Genomic DNA, 22869 nt, shown 5'->3' on the forward strand with positions numbered 1-22869 from the left:
AATTGATTATAAGCATATGCAAAACGAGACTAGGAATGACGAGTATTTTGTTGACGATTTTATAGCAGTAAAATTCAAGAAAATTTCTCATTCACAAGTTATATCAGTACTTAATACTTGGTTAGTTTTTATACGAAAATATGATGCCGTATAACTTGAGGGAATATGCCTTTTTTTGGTCAATAAATGTATTCCACCAGACCAAAATAGATAAAAGTAACTTACATCTTACCTATTTTGAGATTTAAATATGTATCTTATAAACTCAAAAGATACATGAAGACTATAATCTGCGAGTCTGGACAAGGGTTATTTCTTTTGTAGTTCGAATTATCATGGCTCTACCAAGAGAAATAATTTGTAATCTTAATAATTTACAGGAAAAATAGTACAATATATTGTAAATAGGAATGTTTTAGTGTTCAAAAACAACCAAGGATTTTCCTGATTTCAAAATTAGTCGGATGAAGCAGGTATGAAAGGGGAAGGTCATATACAATTCCAATTAACCTAGTGTAACAAGGTTAATTCAGGTATAATTCCAGATACATATTTGGTTAATTAGATTCCAATTTTGAGTATAAATTTGTGATTTGGCATAGAAGGATAATATATGTTCATTAATTAATTTGTGGCTAAAATAAAACAAACGAATGTGAACATTTTTTCAAAAATTTCAAATCAGGACGATACTATATATGTTTGTCCATATTATAGAAATAACGTTGCCATATATTAAGTGAATAATATAATAGATAAATTTAAGTAATTTCCAAATTATTTGGGATATACAATTTTTCATACATTGCCTCTAAAGTATACCAAATAATTTGCATATAATGATAAAAAATGTACACAAATGTATCTACGTTTCATCCCCTGATACAAAGTCAAAGATTTTATTAATATAATCACTGTACAATTATTATTTTATCATTTTTTTCTCAAACCAGGACAAATTATTAAGGAACTTGTACATTTCAGGTCTTGAAAAAAAGTAGTGCAAATACTAAAAAATAACAGTACAGTACTGGTAAAACGAGCACCTTACAATTAAACATATCTCAAAATTTGGAATGGAAAAATCGGATAACATTTTGTATTCAGCACATTGAAAACATTTAGTTGTTGGATTTCCTTCACTAATTTTTGTTCAATTTATTAACCTACGGTATTTTCAATGTTTGCCTCTATCAAATTATATAAAATAAAAGTACTGATTGACATTGTTTTGCTCAAACTGAACTTACTTTTGTTATGACTTACAATTATTTATGGATTTATGATATATACATAATTAAAATATATTCACTTCCAATACAATTTGATTCTGAATGACAATTTCACTTAAAATGGTTTCTAGGAAAAGTTGGTATTGATTGAATAACTGAAGTTTACAATTTTTTGAATGAATAAATTTGCTTGGACTTCATATTCATACTTTTAACCCTTTTTATTCTGGTTATCTATGAAGAGTTCGTTATCTATTAAATAGAATATAGAACTATAAATATCTATCGTAATAAGTAATTGTTAATTTGGAAAAAAATTGTCACTTGTTCCATATGAAGCAAATCATTTTTTCAATCGAATAATGTTTCTGTCATTGAATTTTGAACGATATGGATAAACTTCCCTTTCAGTTACAATTTTTTCCTGTTATATCAATTTGTTCTGCTTATTTCTCTCTTCGAAATTAATATCATTATTATTAGTTATTTGGCACATACATATCAAATACAGAGTATTGACTTTTGTGATGTCATTATGATATATACATATTAATAATTGTTCTTTTCAAGTTCTCTTCAAGCAACGAAATATCTTGGATCATCAGATTAGTCAGCATAACATTAGGAAAAAAACTAAGAGCAGGAAAATGTTTTGATATCCGAAGATTTCAATGTAGACAGAGGATTAAGATAAGATGACCACTCTCTACGTCGTTGTTTGATATGAGGAAAAATATTATATCTACAATTCCTATTTATCTACAGAAACACCAATGTATATATGCTCAACGTTAAGCTAGGTAAGAAGTAAGAACACGGACGTCATATAAATGAACAGAAAAAGAACTATTTATTGATGTAAGGGTATTCACAGAAATCAACAAGCCATTTCTCAATAAAAGTGGACAATGCTAAAAAATGTTTGTAACAATTACAAACAGAAATACAGAAATTCAAGAGGTGGAAAAAATAAATGGAAAAGGGCGGCAACAGTTATAAAAACAGTGCTGGATTCCAAAACATTATCAAGTTTAGCAGAAACTATAGTTTCTAAAATAGTTAATCGTACAACGGTGCTCAACTATGGATATGATTGAAAGAGGCTAAAAATGAACTGAAAGAAAATTTTTGGAGGAATGCAATTTGATCAAGTCATATGTACAAGAACTAACAAAGAAATCTTAGCAGTATACGATCAAACAATCAATCACTCAATCAAGGAAACAACGAGTAATTACAGGCTAGTTGAGACGATATTAAGAACGAGGAAAGAACGAAAGAAAAAAGGAAGACCAAGGCAATAGATAAATTTGCTAAAGAATATGGAGCTAACAATACAAAGAAAAACTCTGAAGCTATGAGCTATTGCAGCTTATATATGTTCGGAAAGGTGTCCGCGGTCGGGATTATGAACAAAAAAACTATGTTCACGGGTTGAACTGCGTTGGAATTTTGAAAATTCTCGGCGTAAACAAAAACAAAACGTCAAGGTAAACTAAAAATCAAAGCTCAAAAATATATATTTACTAAATATATAGTTTGTGTGCTTTCTTTTGTCAAGCTTTCAATTTACATTTTATTTTAGCCATTGATCCCTTGGTTGAGGTAGAGATTAATTAATAAACATAATAGTTTAGAGAAATAGCAATACTATAATTTCAATTGAAAATTATTTCTATTTTCAGTTTCTTGTTAGGTTCTCAGTAGTCTCAGTTTTGTAAATATAATTTATGATAAGATTTCTTTGGTAGCATGGAACAAAATTTTTCCTTTCATATTTTTGAAATTGTACCACATTAGGGGCGAAGAATTATTAAAGATACTTATGTTATTGTAAGCTACATTTTTTATCAGTGTTTTCACCAATAAATATTATTGTGTTATTACTTCTTTTTTAAGAATCCTAATAAGTCATTTGGAATAAAATATATGCTCATTCTATTATAAATTGATGTTATCATTATCATTGTGAATCAAATTGTATAACTAACTCAGATACAGAAATCAAAATAATTGTGATTGTGAACGTTAAGTCACATTAGGGTATTTCTTTTTAACAAACTATGGTTTTGAAGAGTCGAAATTTTGAATGTAATTTATTTAAGATAAAATATAACTATAAACGATTATTCTGAGTATCACAGAATGAACACTACATCTAATGGCTCGTATAAAAGTTCATAGACACGATTTTTTATTTTTAACTTCAATATCATCAATTTGTTATGAGGATGTACAAATATAATTTAACTGAATTTCTAAACTAGTTGTAATATCGAATCAGAAAAATACATTTATGATCTACGAGGTGTGGCAATTAAGTTCCGAGATTTAGTCTAAACTTAGGAACTGGAACAATGCTTCATTTCGTCCATATCTGTCTAGCAAAGGGGTTCTTTATTTCAGTTTTTCGTTTTTGTGTAATTTTTCAAAGAAATAAGTGTCTTACATTACAACAACGTGTCGTGATAATATTTTTGATCAAATCTGTTGAAAAACATGCAAATTGCAGTTGGTGTGTAGTGGTAACGAAGCACATTTATCAGTAGATAAAGAAGTTCCCGTTACTACTCATATCGACGGTATTTCACCAATTATGCTAGAATTTTTAGCAAAAAAATGAAACATCGCCTACTTCATCATCCTGATATAGCCACTAGTTTAAATTATACCTCAAAGGACTTCATCTTTTGGCATACAGGATGTCAAAGAAGAGTTGAATAAAGACTATTGTGAAGGTTAATAATAAAATATTCTGCTGCTTGTTTTTTATTAATAGTTCCCGGAAGTTAATTACCAGACACTACACTTGTTGAAGATAATCAACCTGGAGAAGTAACTGTGGATGGACAATAATAAAAGTTGTTCTGATCAATTTTATAACAAAAATTCTCAGCTTCCAATTCATATTAGAAAATGTGAATGAAGAATTCCTTCATCTGGTATCAAGTGATGCCATATCAAAAAAAGGGTGAGAAGAAATATGCGAAATGTTAGGAAATACATGAATAAGTTGAAACGGTATGAAAAAATATGGAAAACAGTTAACTGCTCAATCCAATCAAGGGACACGTTGAGCGGCATGGATGTGAGATAAATTAAATAAGATATTTAACATTTTGTGTTACTTAGTTACAAAAGTAACTTTTGGTACTGTTTCTTGAAGAATATTACTCTTAATTTGAACACAATGAAATTAAGAGTTTTTTTTTATTATATTAGGAATAATGCGATTTGGGAAGGCCGTAACATGGGACTCTTTTTCCTCAATAAAATATTTATGTATTAGGAGCCAATGTCATAAGAACAAAATGATATTTGATAACTAATGTGAACCATTTAGTGAAATGTTTGAATTCGTGATAGTCCCGACTTATTCATATTTTAATTGTGAAAAATCCATAATTAATAAATTGACCTTTGATCTATATCAACTTGTTTATAATTGCCCAAACAATTTTACTATATTAACTCGGAAAAAATTGTATCAATTCACACATTCTCATCATAAACATTTCTATATTGTAGAAAAATCCAGCCTTAACTCTTTCTCGAATTATTTCTTAAGACATTCCCGAAGAAGGATCATCTTTATCATTACCAACATCATTCCAAACATTATTATGTTCAGTAATCTCCGTGAACCCTTTATCGTTAAGTACATAATCCTCGAAATCATCTGGATTATCCACATTTTTAACAAACATCGGTTCTGTATTAACTACTCTACTACTATATCTCTGTTCTTCAGAATCTCCAGATACCATAGGTTTCGTCTTCTTATCAGTTTCGTCTATACTTTTATTTGACACAACTTTGCTTTTTTCTTTTGGATTATCTTCTGCTTCACCCATGTCGTGCGGATTGAGATGAAGCTTAGTGATCCTGTTTTGGACTATCTGAAGGTGTCTTAATACATAATCTTCTCCTGGTGCTAGTTTGTGGGCCTCTTGAAGACATGATTGAGCTTCTAGAAGTTTTCCTCGCTCTACGTGAACAACACAAAGATTGTGAAGACCTTGAATATTATCGGGTTCCAATTCGAGAATACGTCGGTAGCACTGGAACAAAAATATAATAGAGATATTAGTTGAATATCTAATTATATATTTATAAAAGTTACGGGGTGACGCTATATATTTTGACGTACAATATAGGATACATGATTTTTCTTTAGAGTAATCTTCACCTACATCAACGCACTTTTATAACAGCAGCTTAACAACTTGGAAGCTTGAAAGTATACCTTCAACAATTAAAGACTTTAGTGTTCACTTGAAACGACCTTGAAATCAAAGTATATCAAAGCAAGCACATGTATTGGTCTCTTGAAAATTCTATTTTTAGTAAGCACATCGAATTACAATTTATTCATTGATAACAAGGATTCAACTACAGTCAAAGCTTACTACTTGACAATTTTTGAATTGGAAAATGGAGTTTTGCCTGCTTTTACTCCTTTAGTTGAATTAAATCTCAAAATTTTCAGAGTGACCCTCGTATAATAAAATAGTTTGAGAGTTGACTAACATTAACGAAACGAACCCACTTTTTCAAAGATTCATTTTTCTACTTTCAAAAACATTGAGTAATATTTTGTCCTCCACATACTTTTGGAAGTTTTATAAGTTTTCATAATAGATCATAGAATATTGAAAATAATTAATAAAACAGTACATATCATCCCTATCAGTATTTTCTAAAACCTGTTACCACGTCCGATAATCTAATGGTTTCATTATATATTCATAGGTACATAATGTGTGGGCAAAATAGGACTTCTCCGCAAATGTCTTTCATTTCGTATGTAAATTAAGGAGAAATACTCCCGACGGCTTGAATTACCAAACACCTTAATTTCTCGAACCTTATTCGATCAATACGTCGCAAGCTGTATCCTGCATTCCTCGGCTTTATATCTTCTTGATACAAAATATACGGAATTTCACGATACAAAGTCAAGGAACCGATAAATAGGAATGAAAAATTCCGTATCTTGGGGGAAATAAATTCGTGTTAGAGAAATACAATATTCTAGGGATTTTTATGTTCAGTAAACTACGAATATGCATCTTTAAAATGTTTACTTATAGTTCATTTTCATTTTATTCTGGAAGACATCAATTTTAGTATCTATGGAATAGCAAATATAAAAACCGTATACCATGCCGACATATGGTTTCTCTAATTGTTAAGAAAGACATCATGTCTCAATATGCTTTTTCTTTCTTCCATGTTCTGTTCCGAAAAACAAATTATGTATGAAAAGAATATGAAGAGAGAAAATGGACCAATCAGTATTTTCTTTCATTAAAATTACAAATCGTTCGTTTGGTACGGTCTGTACCGAAAATACTCTAAGAAGAAGTAATTATCGAAGAAAAATAGTAAACCAAAACATATTCATGCATAGTGCACGTGATCAGTGTTGAAAGGCCGAGCATGTAACAGGACCGCATTTAAGAAATAATTTGCGATTTTATACAGCAGATAAATAATAAATGATAATGCATAATTGTTATTTCAGAAATATAAAAAATGATTTTTTAAGAGGTCTAGGATTTGAAATTTGATCCCTTTAGTGAAATCGATATAATGAAAGAGTATAATTTAATGACCGGTATTTCACGAATACATGCTTCAATATTGACTTCCAGTGCGTTAATCGTTGCTGGTTTATTCCTGTAGACATTAATTAGCCTTCACATGGCCCTACAAGAAATAGTCCAAATGCGTTAAATCACACGATCTAGGCGGCCAATTGACGGGCCCCAAACGTGAGATGAACACTGAAGACGGCTCTCAATTTGGCCGTTGTTTCGAGTGCCATTTGGCATGTGGCACCGTCTTATTGAAACCATATGTCATGCAAGTCCGATTCTCCTATTTTGGGCAAAAAAAATCGTTCCGACCAACGTCGCTTTTGATGTAGTACGGCCCGATGATGCCACCGGCCCATAATCAACGCCAAACAGTGACTGTTTCGGGATGCATTGGTAGCTCTTGCAATGCTTCTGGCTGATCTTCACTCCAGATGCGGCAATTTTGCTTGTTGACGTATCCATTCAACCAGAAATGAGCTTCGTCGATAAACATAATTTTTCGATAAAAAAGTGGATCTCTCTCCCCTTTTCTAGCGCCCATTCACCAAATGTTCTGAGTTCGAAATTAAGTCAAGCTTCCGAATAGTTCCCTAAGTAGACCGTAGCACTCTCTTAACTGAGCATGAATTTCCATTGTAAAATTCAATAATTTGCAAGCGTTGTTTGTTAGTATTTCGAACATAATTAAATTCTAGACCAAACTGAACAAATTTGACAATGACATATGACACGATTCACGCGTGATCTGTCAAAAACAGTGTTGCCAAAAAGATACCAGCAAAAAAATCAATCTTTACAATGTAAACGTGAAGTTTGGAATAGATATAAAGTGAATATGGACCACATTCATATAATAATTTGTATATTGAAACATGAGAATTAAATTTTCATTTTCTACCTCAATAAACACATTATCTCATTCCGCATCAGATGACATTGATCTTCCACCGTCAACATTTATAATAAGGAGCTCTACTTGAACATCAATGACAATGCCTATATTCCACATTTTGGTTTCAATCTTCAACACATGGAGAAGATGCTGACAACCACAAACCTCATCAAATGGGGGAGCTGTGAAATTTCTCGACTATTTTAATACTGATGGAGATTTTCTAAATTCCATTGTGACAGGTAATGAAATATGGACTCTGTATGACATGTCCTAAATAAAGAGACAATAATAACAATAGATGCACAAAAATTTTTCGCCGAGAGCTATTCACAACATACGAAGAGACAGAAATAACGTCATCAACAGTCTTGTCATAATTTTTATGAATATTCACAATTTTGTTTTCTCTAGCATTGAAATAAAGCTTTTAAGCGGAGTATAGATAATATCAACAACTTCATCATCTGTCTCCGACAGACATATTTAAGAAAATTACGCATCAGATAAATGTATCTGCAGTACGATAATACGATGCCGTCCCTCTACTACACCCACTACTTCTACTAATTCAAAAACGTCAACGAAAATTTTTTTCTTGTGACATTTCAACTTCGGCATTTTAGTTCCGACTATTTTCAATCTTAAAAACTAACATCACGGAAGTTCTTCTACTGTTTTTAATAATTTTTATTGTGCACGCAGGAATACCAAAATATAAATGAACTAACAAACTTATTCATTTTCACTTGTTGATACGTTATTTACATAATACACCATAGAGGAAATTACAGAAATTAGCGGTAATTGAATGAACTAAAGTTTCCATTTATGATAATTCACATAATAAATTGTAACAGAGAAATAAGACAGATAACTTAATGTCATACTATAAAAGTAATAGTGGGTGGCTCCCTCTATATGGTAATCATTGAACTATCGATCTAAATGTTTCTGGAGAAGGTTTTTACAATATCCTGGATCATCGCAAATGTCTACTTATGCTGGAACCATATGAAAAACTTTTTTATTAGTGGTTTTATGAAAAAAAGTTATTCTTGATAAAAAGTTTTGTATGGTCCAAAAGTTAAAATGCAACAAAATGATATCACTTTCGTATACTGCTTAAAAAATTGATATCTGATGGTTGCATTTTGGACCATGCAGAACTTTTTCTTTCTTTTTCGAGCTTTTTTTCTCAAAATTTTGGGAGGTTACATTTTCGAACCATAACCTTACTGGATATAATAAAACTACCGCTCCCTAATTCATACAAAGCAGTTGAAATTTTTTAATCAACTTTCAAAGTGTTAAAAAATGCAGTCCTGTGATAATTCATTCCACTCACACGTTTCAAAAGATTCTAACGGAATTTATAAAATACATATTTTCAGAAATAGCAAATGGAAATAATTTTTGTGAATGATATAACTATAAAGGAAATTAAAATAGGAAATACTACTGGAATAGGAAATGTTTTTGCTTATGAAACAAAAACCATTGTTCAGTTGGTCTAATTTTCTAACAGAACTAAACATCCGTCGAAGTGTGCATTCTTATTCTTTTTCGTTTTCAACGTTAACTGCTGCTTTTAATCGACTTTGCTACATTTGGGTTTTCGGTTTTTGTATTGAAAGCGATAAATCAGCTTTTCGCTTGGCAGTCACTTCCGAAATAAACGTTAATTCTTCGAGAATTTAGTAGAGAATGAAACATTTTGTAAAATGTGCGGATCAACTATTACGGTAGTTTTCCACATTGAAATAAAAATGTCAAGGAATTTCATTTTATGAGACATTTGTTTCAAGACGAGTTTTTATAATAGAGATGAAATTTTTCACTCACAAGTTTTAGCGAGAATTCGGAATTTTTGTTGCATGAGATACGGTTTACTACAGTCTACAGTTATTTTATTAAGCAGAAATAGAACAAGAATATGGGTCGCCAATTGTAAATTTTAGGTAAGTTCATTTTCTCAGATATGGGGCAAACCCACGTCTTGTGATTTGGGTTCAACCCAACCGCTTTTATAATGAATGATTGGACACTTTCATAGCTGTTATTTCGAAATGTAAAGAACCGCAAATGATCGATTCTCTTCGATAAGCTCACGAACCAGTGAAGTCACCTTGGTCGCACTAGGGTATGATGTTAAACAGAGCCGGGTACATTTCTCACATTCATCGTAACAGCTGCTAATTTGAGACTAACTAGACAAGTCTGCTGATGCAGTTTCCCTACCTAACGACTCTCAGTTACTAAAGTTCATTTATATTTAATGGACCCTAAACGCCTCGTACCGATTCATTATTATTCAAACGCTCGTTATTTTTCTTTTGTCATTTTTGCTTCTTTGATTATATTCAAAGAATTTGCATTATATCTAATTTGAGTTGGGATAATGGAACATGAAAATTTGTATAATCCGTTTATAACGAATACATGTCGAAGGAGAGAAGAATTTTTGATCTGATTGAATTATGGGAGCAATAAAAACTCTGGAAGAGAGTAGAATTGAATATTATAATACGTTTATTTTAAACGTTGAATTATTTATATGTTTGTATTTCTTCTTATAACTCTGGCAAAACGGTTGAGTTCTCGCAGTAAAATGGTTTTACGGTGATAATTATTCTTATGTTTTTCATCTCATGAAAATTTTATTACTATGATGCTGAAATTCCCTACCATATATTTTTAAAACTTTAATAATTTTTATTTTGTGGGAAACATTGAAAATAGATCAAGCGAATGAACTCAGAGCTTCCAACTACGTGGTTGCTAAAGTTATTAATGAATCATTACGTCGATACTTGAACCTGCAGACAGACCCTAGTAGGTCTGATATCCGTGTAAGACCCTTCCATCTATAATATAAATTTTTCATAAATTCATCAAAGTAATGAATACAATCCCGTTTGATTTTTTTAATATCTTCCAAAAGTTTTACTTTTAAAAGTATTCCAAACAAGTTAATTCATAACCAAAAAACTCATATTTTTATAGGTAACATTAAATATAAAAAGAAATAAGTAATTTATAATAAATAACCCTGTAGCTTATTTGGATTTTGTTACAACATGAAATTAAATCTGTACGATGTTAGTCTCGTATTGAGTAATTGCTCAATTATTCAGAAAAAGCAAAGGTCTTATATTCAGACGTGGTGACGCCAACGCAGTTTTAACTGACGCCTCCTTTTTTCAATGAAATCGATTAAGATAAAAAGTGCACAGAAACTCTTGAATCAGGTTCTGTAAATTCGATAAATTCGTAATTACGTTTATTTTGTATTCTCGTAGCATTACAATAATTTTGAAGTTGTTTCATGGAACATTTCTATTTTCTCAAAAAAGAAACATCTATAAATCATTTACGTTTAACAAATCCCCAACTATAGAAGAAGTCTCATAAATAATGCCGGTTCCCAATGTGCTCTTTTGTTCTTTAAATAATTATTCAAACAGAAAGCCTTGATATTCGTTTTCTATGGTTTCAACCCAACGTTTAGCAATCTCTTTGAAACCTTGTAAAACCACTCTTTTGGCTACTTTAGATTCGAATTTTATCTATGGCAAGAATTTTGTCATAGTAGTAATCTGACAGTGCAAGATGCTGGATGTTCTTCGATCTCATCCCGCATAACTTCGGTAGTGTGTGGTTTCGCATTATCTTGTTGTAAGAGAACTAGCTTTCGGTTGACTAAGCCTGGATATTTCTCCAAAAAAACCTCATACATTCGCATGAGCTGTCCACTGTATACCTTGGCATTAATTGCTTCACCATCTGAAATGATTTTGATGTACACTAAATCTTTTCAATCGAACCAGACATACAACAAGATTAAATCATTCTTCATCTCAATTAACAATTCGTAATAACATCTTTCGACATGGTAAGGAGCTGTTTACAAACCTCCTTTGCAATTAACTTGAATTTCGGACAATGTAATACTATTCTACAACTTTCATAGATCTTAATGATTTTAAATAACGGAGGTATGGTACGAGTATCTTTAAAAGGTCCAAGGAAGTCTGATAATCGGCGAGTAGTGGTACAATGTTGGTTTTGTACTACTTCTCATGAAATCTCAACTCAGTCTCAAATCTCCATTATTAAAACGATTGAACCAATGCTCTACCATTCACTCATCAAGGTTACCTTTTCATATTTTCTCATACTTTGTCGTTAATAAACTGAAAATATGATAGCATTATACACTTTATGTTCAAATTGAAGCGTAGGAATTTTCAGGTATTGAAAATCGATATTATTTGTGACACACCCCTGTAATAATGCATACTAATTTTAAGCCAATTAGGTAATGAATGACTAATATATAAGTTATATATTATATATTATAGCTCGGTATATATATTGAAAAATGTATATTCAGATATTTCACTGCAACAATCCCACAACAATCACTTTCATTTATAATCATGAATCCGCATGTACTCACTGTGGGTGTTGAATGTTTGTGTCTTATAATTCATGCAAAAATTTTGGCCAATATTTTCTATTCCTTTCTATTCCACAATTTTGGCAATAGGGTATTCCAAACTATTTTAAATATTGTTCAAATGGCATAAGCACCTTTACTCTTATACTATCATCAGGTTTCCAAATTTTCGGTATAAGCTTACAACTGAAACTCTAATTGCCAATATGGCGGTAGAATTTTAAGTAACTGTTACAAAAAGATATGAAATTCTGTACTTTTTTGTTAATCTTCTATTAATCAACTTTTTTTACAGACTTTGGTGACTAATTATCAATAGACGGTTCAGTAATAATTTTTTAAACTGAGTACGTGGCCATCTTATCAGACCCATAAGTGTAAGATGACCATAGTAAGTAGTAGAAGATATTTATTCGTACTTTTTCCTTTTCCATTCCTCTTGCTATGATTTTCCTTGTCTTTAGACTTGTCCTTTTCATTTTTTCCACATGTCCCTCCAGTATTTTCAAACGGACTACAATTTTCATGCATCCATTCAAGACAGTAAATACACTGAATCCAATCTTCGACTTTTTTCATAGTAATTTTCACCACACCTTACACAATCATAATTGTAGCCTTCTCCAGCTGAATCTTCTCTATCCAAATCTATTTTACATACTTTTTAAGAAGTTGATTCTGCTTTCTTCCTATAAAAATGAGACTTGGAATTTTTAATATTTTGTTTCTTCAATATTTTTTGTTTATATATACACGAAAAAAAACATTAGTTAACCACAAGAGAATGAAATTATCGATGATAAGCGAAACAACGTAAATGTCTGAAATTGTTTTTTGTTTGAGTCAGTTTGTAAATACCCATTTTTCACAGCTATGCATAGTCTGGTCATTTTTTCCATCGCCCTGTATCTCTCCACCTAAATATTTGAAACTTTTTACTTGTTGCAACTGTATTTCTTTCCTCATTACCACTATTTTCGTCTTCTTCATATTGATTGTCACGTTTTATTACTTGAATACAATGTAATAATGTAAAATCAACGTAGTACCATTTGGACGGATAGAATTAACTCGCTGACACTTTTAATCTTCAACAAACAACTGATGAATGTTTGCCTAATTTTTCACATGTATTCCTATTGAAAAAATGACAACTGAAACACGCCTGCAAGTGGTTAATAATTACACTTTTACAACACCATTCCCGTTTAATGGTAGTTGTGGCGTACGCGTTCGCAGGCAATTTCGACGGTATTATGTCATCATGGCGTTGTTGTAAATCACCAGAAACACCAGTAACCTACTAAGAGAAGAGTCGGGGTTGGAATCTCTAATACACTGTTAAAATATTATTTTGGAGGATCTTTCATAGCCAAACGTTACTTCAAGGTTGCTACTGTTTTCTTTACAAATATCAAATTTCATTATCAACAAAATCTTTATAAAAAAATTTGGATTTTTGTGTATATCAACTATAATAACAAAAAAAATTATATTCGATGTTCTTAGGTGGAATTTATGAAACAAATTGACAATTTCAAAATCGAAAACAGAAATTTTCGGAGGAAGATACCAAAAATAATGGAATTAATTGTTTGAAATAAACCAAATAATATTTCGATGTGAGATGAAAGAAGCAACGATTTTTATGGTAGAATCGATGGGATTTATAGAATTGTCGATATCGAACGTGTTAAATTTTCGTATGAACGATTGCCTAGACATCAAAGCTTTATATTCAACGATTGGAGTTATGAAAAGTAGACAGGCATTTTAAAAATCTAGAAAACCGTCAATCGAATATTATTGAAGGTTTTTAAGATGGACCATAACCAAAGTTCGTAGTAGAATCATCAAAATTTACATAGAAGATTAAAACTAGAAACGGAAATTGTATAGATTTCAAGTTGCAAGGTGCAGTGTAATTATTTATCTATTTTATTCGATGATGATATCAAAAATGAATTCTTCAGATGACCTACAATTTTCCTAAATATAAATAACGTAAAATTGACTAAATTTAGTATAATGTTTGACAAAAACTACAACGAAATTTGCAGCTATTCATGAATAACTTCCTATATTAATAACCAACCAATTCGTTATCGTAACATTTCACTTGTTATTCTATAAAAACTTAGAAAAAAGTTTAAATACCAAAACCACAATCTATTAATTAGATTTCAAAATGGTGTCTCCCAAACCAAAAATAATAGCTCGATTGGAACTCCTACATTAATCGCATGTTTTCATAGTCTAGACAAAAGTAACCGTACCATTCCCGCCAAATTACCACCTCGACGTATCGTGGACTACAACATGAGAAAAAATGCATTCACCAGGAGTTTTGGCAATAGAAAATGTACCTGTGTACCTTTGAGTATTTTTACTGTGAAAAACAAAATGAGGGAAGCTGGCCTTTTGGGAAGGTTGGCCATGAAGAAATCTCTTTTGAAACATCAAAATAAAATTGAGAGGTTGCAGTGAGTTAAAGAACATAATAATTTGTCGCAAGAGTTTTATGGAGTGATGAGTCAAAGTTTGAGAGGTTGAAAAAGAACGAATCTTCCAGCTATGTGTAATCCCTACTTCGAACACGGCGGAAGTTTGGTAAGTGATGGTTTGGGTACGTTTGGAAGGAAAAGCAACTGAAGAATTAGTAAAAATTAAAGGTATTTTGAAGAAAGGAAGCTATAAAAAATTTTAAAGGAAAAGAAAATTTATTCCTTTATTCCTTCCTTATTAACATTCCTTGAAGTTGTGCAAGAAAGTATATGAAAGAATTGGAAAGGAGCAATGTACTGATAGTAATGATTGGGCGGTCTCAGGTTCCCCACCTGAACTAGATTGAGTTGTTGTAGGACAAATTGGACAGAGAAGAATAGATGAAGATTATTTGTCCAAATCGTTACAGAGAATGTCAAAGTTGTGCACCGAAATGTAACAATAACAACAGGTTTATGTAGTATCAAAATCGATCGTATTATTTTTATTTGTTGTATATCACGCAAATTATAGGGTGGGTAAAAAGTGTATTATTATATACAAGCTGCCACTTTTCGTAGACCTACAAGATTTTGTTGACGATGACGATGAGACACTCCAACAATTTTACGATATGAAAATAAAGTATTGCTAAGAAATTCACATAAAATCGTAGCTATAAAATGTTGAAAAACTAGAATTTACTAAATGTATCCTAAAACTTTTAGTGTGGCATTACAAAACGTTTTAGGATGATACACATAATACTTAAAATATTTATAGCAATGAAATGATTTATTACAGAGCCTATTCCAATTCACAATCAACCGATAAGAAATGGAAATACAAATGATTTATAACAAACAACTAATTGATTCTCCTTTTCACAATTTCAAAGCAAACATTTCCCATCGAATTCCAATTAACTTCAGCTGGAGAAACTTTTAATATATGTTTCGTTAAAGACCTCACTGCACTAATTATACCTTTTAATAAACCTAATAAAAAAAAAATAGACAAAAAAGTCGAAGGATTAAAAAATCTGAAATATTCTCCTCTAGTATCAGAACTAAAAACCCTTTCGATATATAAACCGTTCCTACAATTATTCTATTGCAACACTTCAATCTGGATGAACTGAACTGAACCAAATGAATTGATTCAACTTTCTATGTAACCATCAGAGTTGGAGGAATTACATCCAATAGAACATTAAATGTCAATAATTGACGATATAGATGTGCAGTGTCAACAATTAGTACACAGGCGAATAGAAGATTTTTTTTGTGGTCTAAAATTTCATACTCTATTTAAATGACAATAATTATTCCATTCAAAATATACGAGTGATAGAAAATTTATGAAATATTTGAAAAAGATTCAGTTCAATTCAAATAGAAGTAACAAAGGTCGTGAAGAAGGATCATAAATGCAATTCTGCTAATTACTTATCATTACTTTTAAAAATGTGAAATTGCTCTTTATATAAATTTCGTTTCAACTTAATTTCTTTTCCGGTGGACTGGAAGAAAGGATAACTGTTGGTTGGAATTTACAACTTTTTTTGTTTTATTAGGGACGTACTAAATTAAACTACATAGAAAAAAATCTACAAAACCATATAATTAAAGGTATACAAGTTAAGTTCGCAATATTCGCTTCACCTAAATAATCTGAATAATCGTCAACTTCTTTATTAGTTGGTTTCTCAATATAATCAAACGCAAAACAATCAAGATCCTATCAGTATTCACAGACGGAAGTGGGAGAGTATATTGTAACCACTTGCCAACTTCCTACTCTTTGTTTCTAATTTCGTTTCCAAACTTTGAACTTTTTGGAATTACATTTGATGTAGATGAAGGAACAACATTTATCTTCACCAAAGACAACGTTTCCGAGCTCCTTAATTAATTCCACTTGCAAAATTTATAAGGAGTTTTGATAAGTAGAAATGGTAGACATGATAATAATGTATTTCTAACAATAACAAGTCCAATGAGCTTCATCCCAATCAAATATATAATTTTATATGTATACGGAAATTTTTAACTTATATCCTCTCAGAAAATATAAAATCTATTAAAATATAAACTGGAAGGATTGTTCAAACATGGTATCGTTAAATCGAGCATGTACAACAAAAAATCGTGTATCGTTTTCTCTATTTAGCATACATATGTAAGTTTTTGGCAAATAGTATCATTTAAACTAATTTTTTCAACATTTTTGGTAATATTGAACGAGCAGAGATTTCTGAAACCCATATCCAAGCAGTCAATTAACAGAAACTGAAGTAAAATTGTGGGTGTTTGATTTGTCTATTGAGTGTATTTTTGTCGTTTTTCTAGAAATCAACCACATGAATTTAGTGAGAAAGACAAGAAAAAATTATGTACTAGATATAATTTTTATCAAAGATAAAGAAGCAAAGTACATACATATGAAAATAATATAATAATTCAAAGAATGGTAGTAAAAGCAGACAGTGATTATAGTAAAAGAGAAAGTCGTGCTATCGAATTTCGCAAATAATTCAATCAAAATAGTCAAAGTACCTACTAAAAGCCTCAATGAAAGTCTATATAACAAATATCTTACATAACATTTATATAGTAAAGTGAAGAAAGCTGCATTATGGAAGAATGACGAAAACGTGATATTAAAAATATCTGATGATCAAGGTAATAATATCCAGTAACATTTAAGATAATAAATTTTGGAAAAATCAAGTTAAACTAATAGTGGGAATGTAGTGAGAATTGAGGAGTTTGAAAATCAGTAATAAGCAAGATATGTTTGCATGTATGTTTGTTTGGAGTCTAGGCACTAAGACTAGTATTTCACGAAAATTTACAATTATAGGAGCAGGATTCTCTATCAATACTGTGGAGACGTATAACAAATTAATACCTTCACCAGAACTTGTTGGAATCAACAATCTGAGTTGCTTTTTGAATATGGGAAACACAGAAGCACAATCAATCTTTTGGTACAAGACCTTACTCAGCGGTAAACTCATGTGGTGAGCAAAAAAATTATAGTCCTTGTAAGATGTTTTGTCATTTCCACTCGCATCTGTCACTTATCATCATCATTCTTTTAAAAATTATACGACTTGGTAAGTGGAAAAGAACCTCTGCAGTAAAGAGTTTTATTGAAGATTCTATAACTTAAAAAGTTCTATTGGTAATAATCTTCCGTAGCAAGGATTCTAGAGATTTATTAAAAACATTCATAGATAATATGCGCAAGCCTACAAGCTTAATATTATTGAAAAAAATATGGGAAGAACTAAATTTTTATTAATAATAAATAAGTAAAAAATTTACGAATCAATATTTTAAGTTAATATGGTGCTTTATAAGGTGAAAGTAGGAAAACATTTATCATTGATGAAATCTAGGTATCATTCATTTGTTGTTTAGTGGGAGATAATACTATAAATAGTAAAAATGAAGGTATGATATCTTCTTCTGAATGTCTTCAAGAACTAACAGCAAATAACTAACGCCAGTTTCGCCTCAATATTTGGAATAAGCTCCTGACATTCATGGGAGAAAAGTCGCACATGTGTTTGGAGTTCTAGTAGCAAACGTTTTCTTAGTTACAATGTGCTGCCATCTAACGATAAGGGGAATAATTATTTTCAAAACAAAAGGTTAGACTTCAAAAGCTCAATATTCTTTGAGCTCTATACAATTTCAAATCAAATTTACACAAGATTCATCAGATCAACAAAACACTTCGGAACTGTTATCCTCGAGATGAGAAGAGGTGAAACATTTCGGTATTCCACTTTTCATTTGTGTTATTAACTAACTGTTATATTTCTACAATATACTGCGATTGAAGACCAATTTTTTGAGGTTTTACACTTTTTCGTGATTTCATATGTCTAGAAATCAGTTAATGAATATTTTTTCTTCTTCGTAAGACTGCTGATCAGAGCATGCTTGGAATCATGAATTTCATTTAAAAAATCCAAAATTAATCAATATTTGAGCTGGACTGATTAGAAGTGTCAATCAGTTGAGATGGGTTAGAAATGTCTGATGAATTACTTAAATAAATTATGAATTGGTTACTATGAATTCTCTTCAAATAAATTTCTTTTATATCCCACCAATGGTTCCAATATTGCAAATTGGAAAAAAGTAAGTAATTTTCCTAAAATTTGTGAATATATTATCATGAAATAGGATAAGCAGACGACTAACTGGATCAAAAGCTTTTGATTAATGAAGAACTACACGTATAACTGAACCTTACTGGTAGATATATAATTAGGACCAGCCTAACAGGAGTAGGAAAAATAGATTGGAATTAATTTTTAAGGCAGAAGGAAGACAAAGAATCCCATATGGGAGAAAAATGTCCAGCTATATACGATAAATAACAGTTTCTAGAATGGCGCTGGTGTAGACAAAGGGCATGGTATGAATGTAGCTATTGTAGATGATTTGAAGTATGCCGAGTTTAAAAAATTGATATCATAGGTCATTGAAAAAATCTTACGTTGTACAAAAGTGTGAAAAGTTGTCCAAAAAGCGGAGAATATTTGTTGCTTCCTTTAAAATTTACCTGATGCTAATTTGGCGCCACCTTTAATTAACACATTTTATTGTTCTCCTTACCTCTACATTCCATAAAATCGATATGAAACAGGATAACCTTTACTTTGATTCTACAAATAAGTTCTTATCGTTGGATCCCATAGGAGTTTATGCCAAATATTTGATTAAATGTATGAAAATGATCTTCACATCACATCAAAATTCAATCCTAACATCAAGAAATGCACTTAATATTCACATCATACTTAGTGTCGTTTTTCTATTTCAGAAAAATTCCTTGCTCTTGCTCTATATTTCTCAGACTGCACTTTTATGTCACTGCTTTGCTTTCTGGAGCTGTTCCGCATGTCAGATACTTGGACTTTTAGTTCGAGTTGCTTTTATTCCTAGGAAACTTACTACAAACTACAGATGAACACGCTGCTTTCCACAAAAAAAGTAGATGAAAACTTACACAGTTAATCAAGGCGAGATGGGCCAAAATCACAACGAAATACAAACTTATATTAATCTGCAGCTTCTATAGCCAGATGTAGAGAATAGGTTATAAATCATGTGCAGATATAATTAAAAATACGCTATTCGTTTTTGGCTTTGTATGGACACATACATTCATTAGAAAAAAATGAATTATGATATCTTTGATCACAATATATTATTCATTAACCAAAGAGAATTGTGTTTTTTCAGTAATTACTAAGATGAAATTTGAAGTATTACTGACAGGTGAGTTTGAGTGTGAAATCAAAAATAATATGATGTATTAGGTTTTTTCCAGATAGATGACAATTAACTGGAAAAAAAATCATCATGTCTGTTGATTTATCGTCAAAACTGATGAAAGTAGTACTGAGTAAATAAGATTCAGAAATATACTAGTGGTAAGAGGAAGATTTTTATTAAGAAAGATATAGAGCAAAGGGACAACATCGAAAAAAAAATTTGGAAAATCTTAGATTCCGTAATTTCAAGTACTAAAATGATGAATTTGGTTAATATATGCTAAAAAGATGAAAATGGGGAAAAATCAGGATCAAACACATAAAGAAAACAGTGATTAATAGAAAAAGCAAACAGTAAATTAGTTACGACGTATAATGAGAATAAGCCAACAACAAATAGCTAGGAGAATGATAGAGGTTAGAGAGGAAAAGTAAAGAGAAATATCTGGAAGAAAATGTTTCAAATAGACATGTAGAAAAAAACACGAAAATGCTTGTTAGAGACAGAAATATATGGAGAAATAATGATAAAAAAAATATTTATCTTAACACTTAAGTTTCGAGAAAAAAAGGCAAATATTTATAATTAGATATGGATTTATTGTTTTCAAAAATATTCTCCATTAAGATCACTTTTACATGCGTTTGAATTAATTGTTGAAGGATTTGTTAGATTCCGATTGAGGTACCTCCAAAACATGTGATTTGAACTTATCAACCGCTTCTTCAGGTGTAAAAAAACGTTTAGTTCGTAATTGATTTTTAATCTCGCATTATCATGGTGATGGATGGATAGACAAATGTTAATGCAATATTGATGTATGCAAGTGGAATTAATACACAATAACGATATTGCAATATTTACACACAGCATCGATGTTTTCTGTCACAACAGCCGATTCTGGACGACCTCCATGAAATTTATCCTGTAGCGAGCTATGACCACGAATGAATTCGGAAATCAGCAAAACACGGAGGCTTCATAAGGTAGTTCATCACTAAAACTTGACGAGTTGATTGGCATAATGCTGTTGGTTAATCTACATCGAAAGTGATAGAAAATAATTGCACGAAAATGTTCGCGACTCAATTCCATTTCTTTTGTCAAAATAAATGTTTCAATTATCCGTATTCAATTCAAATAGCACCCGTATGGTAACACGTTCAAGTACGTTCACAATTAAAAATATCAAACTCTATGATGTCAATATCATATTCGACATATTCACATCAGTCTTGCCATATCTCTAAATTCAAATAGCGGCACTCGTACTTGAACCATCTAAAAATAAAAAAGAAAAATATAATTCCAAAAGTGACCAAAAAAAGTTTTTCACTCATATTTGCAGAAAAAGATGATTCAATACTGACCGGTTTAATTTGAAAATTCAGAAAAAAATTAAAACAACCAAACTTCAATATATATCAACAAAAACCATTTTGTATGATTAGAAATCCAAATTTAAATGCATTATATCAAAAATATTAGCAAATAAAACATATAGAATGTAACAGGAAAACATTTTTGAAGTGTAGTTTCAAACCGGCCACAGTCGATACGAGAGTTTGAGTCACTGGGCAAACTTCCGCATTACCAGAAAAAAAAAAGTTGAGATGTCTGTTTCATTGATCTGTTTTCGGAATTCTTTGGCCCTAAAACCTACATTTTAGATACACTAGTAAAGAGAAACTGTGCTGTCACGGACAACAAGAATTCCAAGAACTGAAAACTATTAAGAACAACGGCTTTAAAATACAAAAGTGGATGTACTCTCTTGAATCCTATATAAAGTATCACAAGTGTGAGAGATAACAAATTAATAGTGCTAAATATTCAAGTAACACTTCTTTGACAATTTTTTTCCAAAATAATTTGAAGGAACGCCAAAAAAGTTTAAATTGATTCGTAGTCGTAACTTAGTTTCACATGTAAAGATATTTTATTGTGTGTTTTAGCCCACTAATTCCATTGTTTATAATGCTCAAGTTATACTGCTTTGCAAAGTTGAGGATTGCATGGAACCTACTTAAAATTGCTTTAAACACTCCTTGGTTCTCAGAACAATATTCCTAATGTCGGATATGCATAAATTTCTTGTACTTCGTAACTAATACAGATCAGGATACAAATTTTTTACAACGCAAAGATGACAAAACACACGCAGCATCGAGCGACATGATATCAGAGAGATTTATTGCCAGTTGCTTTTAACCATGTATCCCACTTCAAAGGTAAATTATTGCTAAGTATGTCTCTGCATTGTAGGACAACACGATTAAAAACACAGAGACAAAAATCTCAAATACGACGAAATTTGTATATTGGTTTAGTACTTCAAAACAAATGTATATAAAAGTCCCTTAAAACTCTATGCAACCAGGAAAAGAAGAAAAACACTGTAAAAGTGGAACTAGTGCATGTCGGAAGACAATATGTAGTTTGCTTACAAACCGAGCACCGAGCTTTCTCAAAGAAACCGCCAAAGGCAACCGTAGTACTATTGAGGTATTAATTTACTATTATTGTTCACTTTATCAGGTTCATTCCATTACCAACCAACATTCCATTAGTAAGCTTGAATTATTAGAATTAATGCAGCTAGTATGTAAATTCGTTTCTATAATCTGACGAAATCGCAGGACAAGCTACTCTTTTTTAGAGGTGCTTAGACTCTAAATTATAGCCTTGGTTTGTGCCTTGTTTTTCCACCACCTCCTCTTTCTTTTCCCAGAATTTGCAGCTATAATGATAAGCGCAGCACAAGTACCAGAAGCAAATGTCTCCTACATTTTACCAACACCACTGATCTGACTATAAGTATCCAAATTAATTTGATGTAACCAACAAAGAAGTTGCCTTCATCTACAAAGTGTTGTGATTTCATATCTCTATATAT

General features: G+C 31.1%; 1 protein-coding gene across 1 annotated transcript in view; it reads right to left on the bottom strand.

Annotated features, from left to right (window-relative positions):
• Positions 1 to 2614: 2614 nt before the first annotated feature.
• LOC130447332 (protein O-mannosyl-transferase Tmtc3-like) overlaps positions 2615 to 22869 on the bottom strand; it is a 177816-nt gene continuing 157561 nt past the window's right edge. The window contains exon 11 of the mRNA XM_056784097.1: positions 2615 to 5293. Coding sequence (XP_056640075.1) covers positions 4796 to 5293 — 498 coding nt within the window. The 3' untranslated portion in view covers positions 2615 to 4795. The remainder of the gene's footprint in view (positions 5294 to 22869) is intronic.

This window comes from Diorhabda sublineata, chromosome 8 (genome assembly GCF_026230105.1).
Source record: "Diorhabda sublineata isolate icDioSubl1.1 chromosome 8, icDioSubl1.1, whole genome shotgun sequence".
NCBI lineage: Eukaryota > Metazoa > Arthropoda > Insecta > Coleoptera > Chrysomelidae > Diorhabda > Diorhabda sublineata.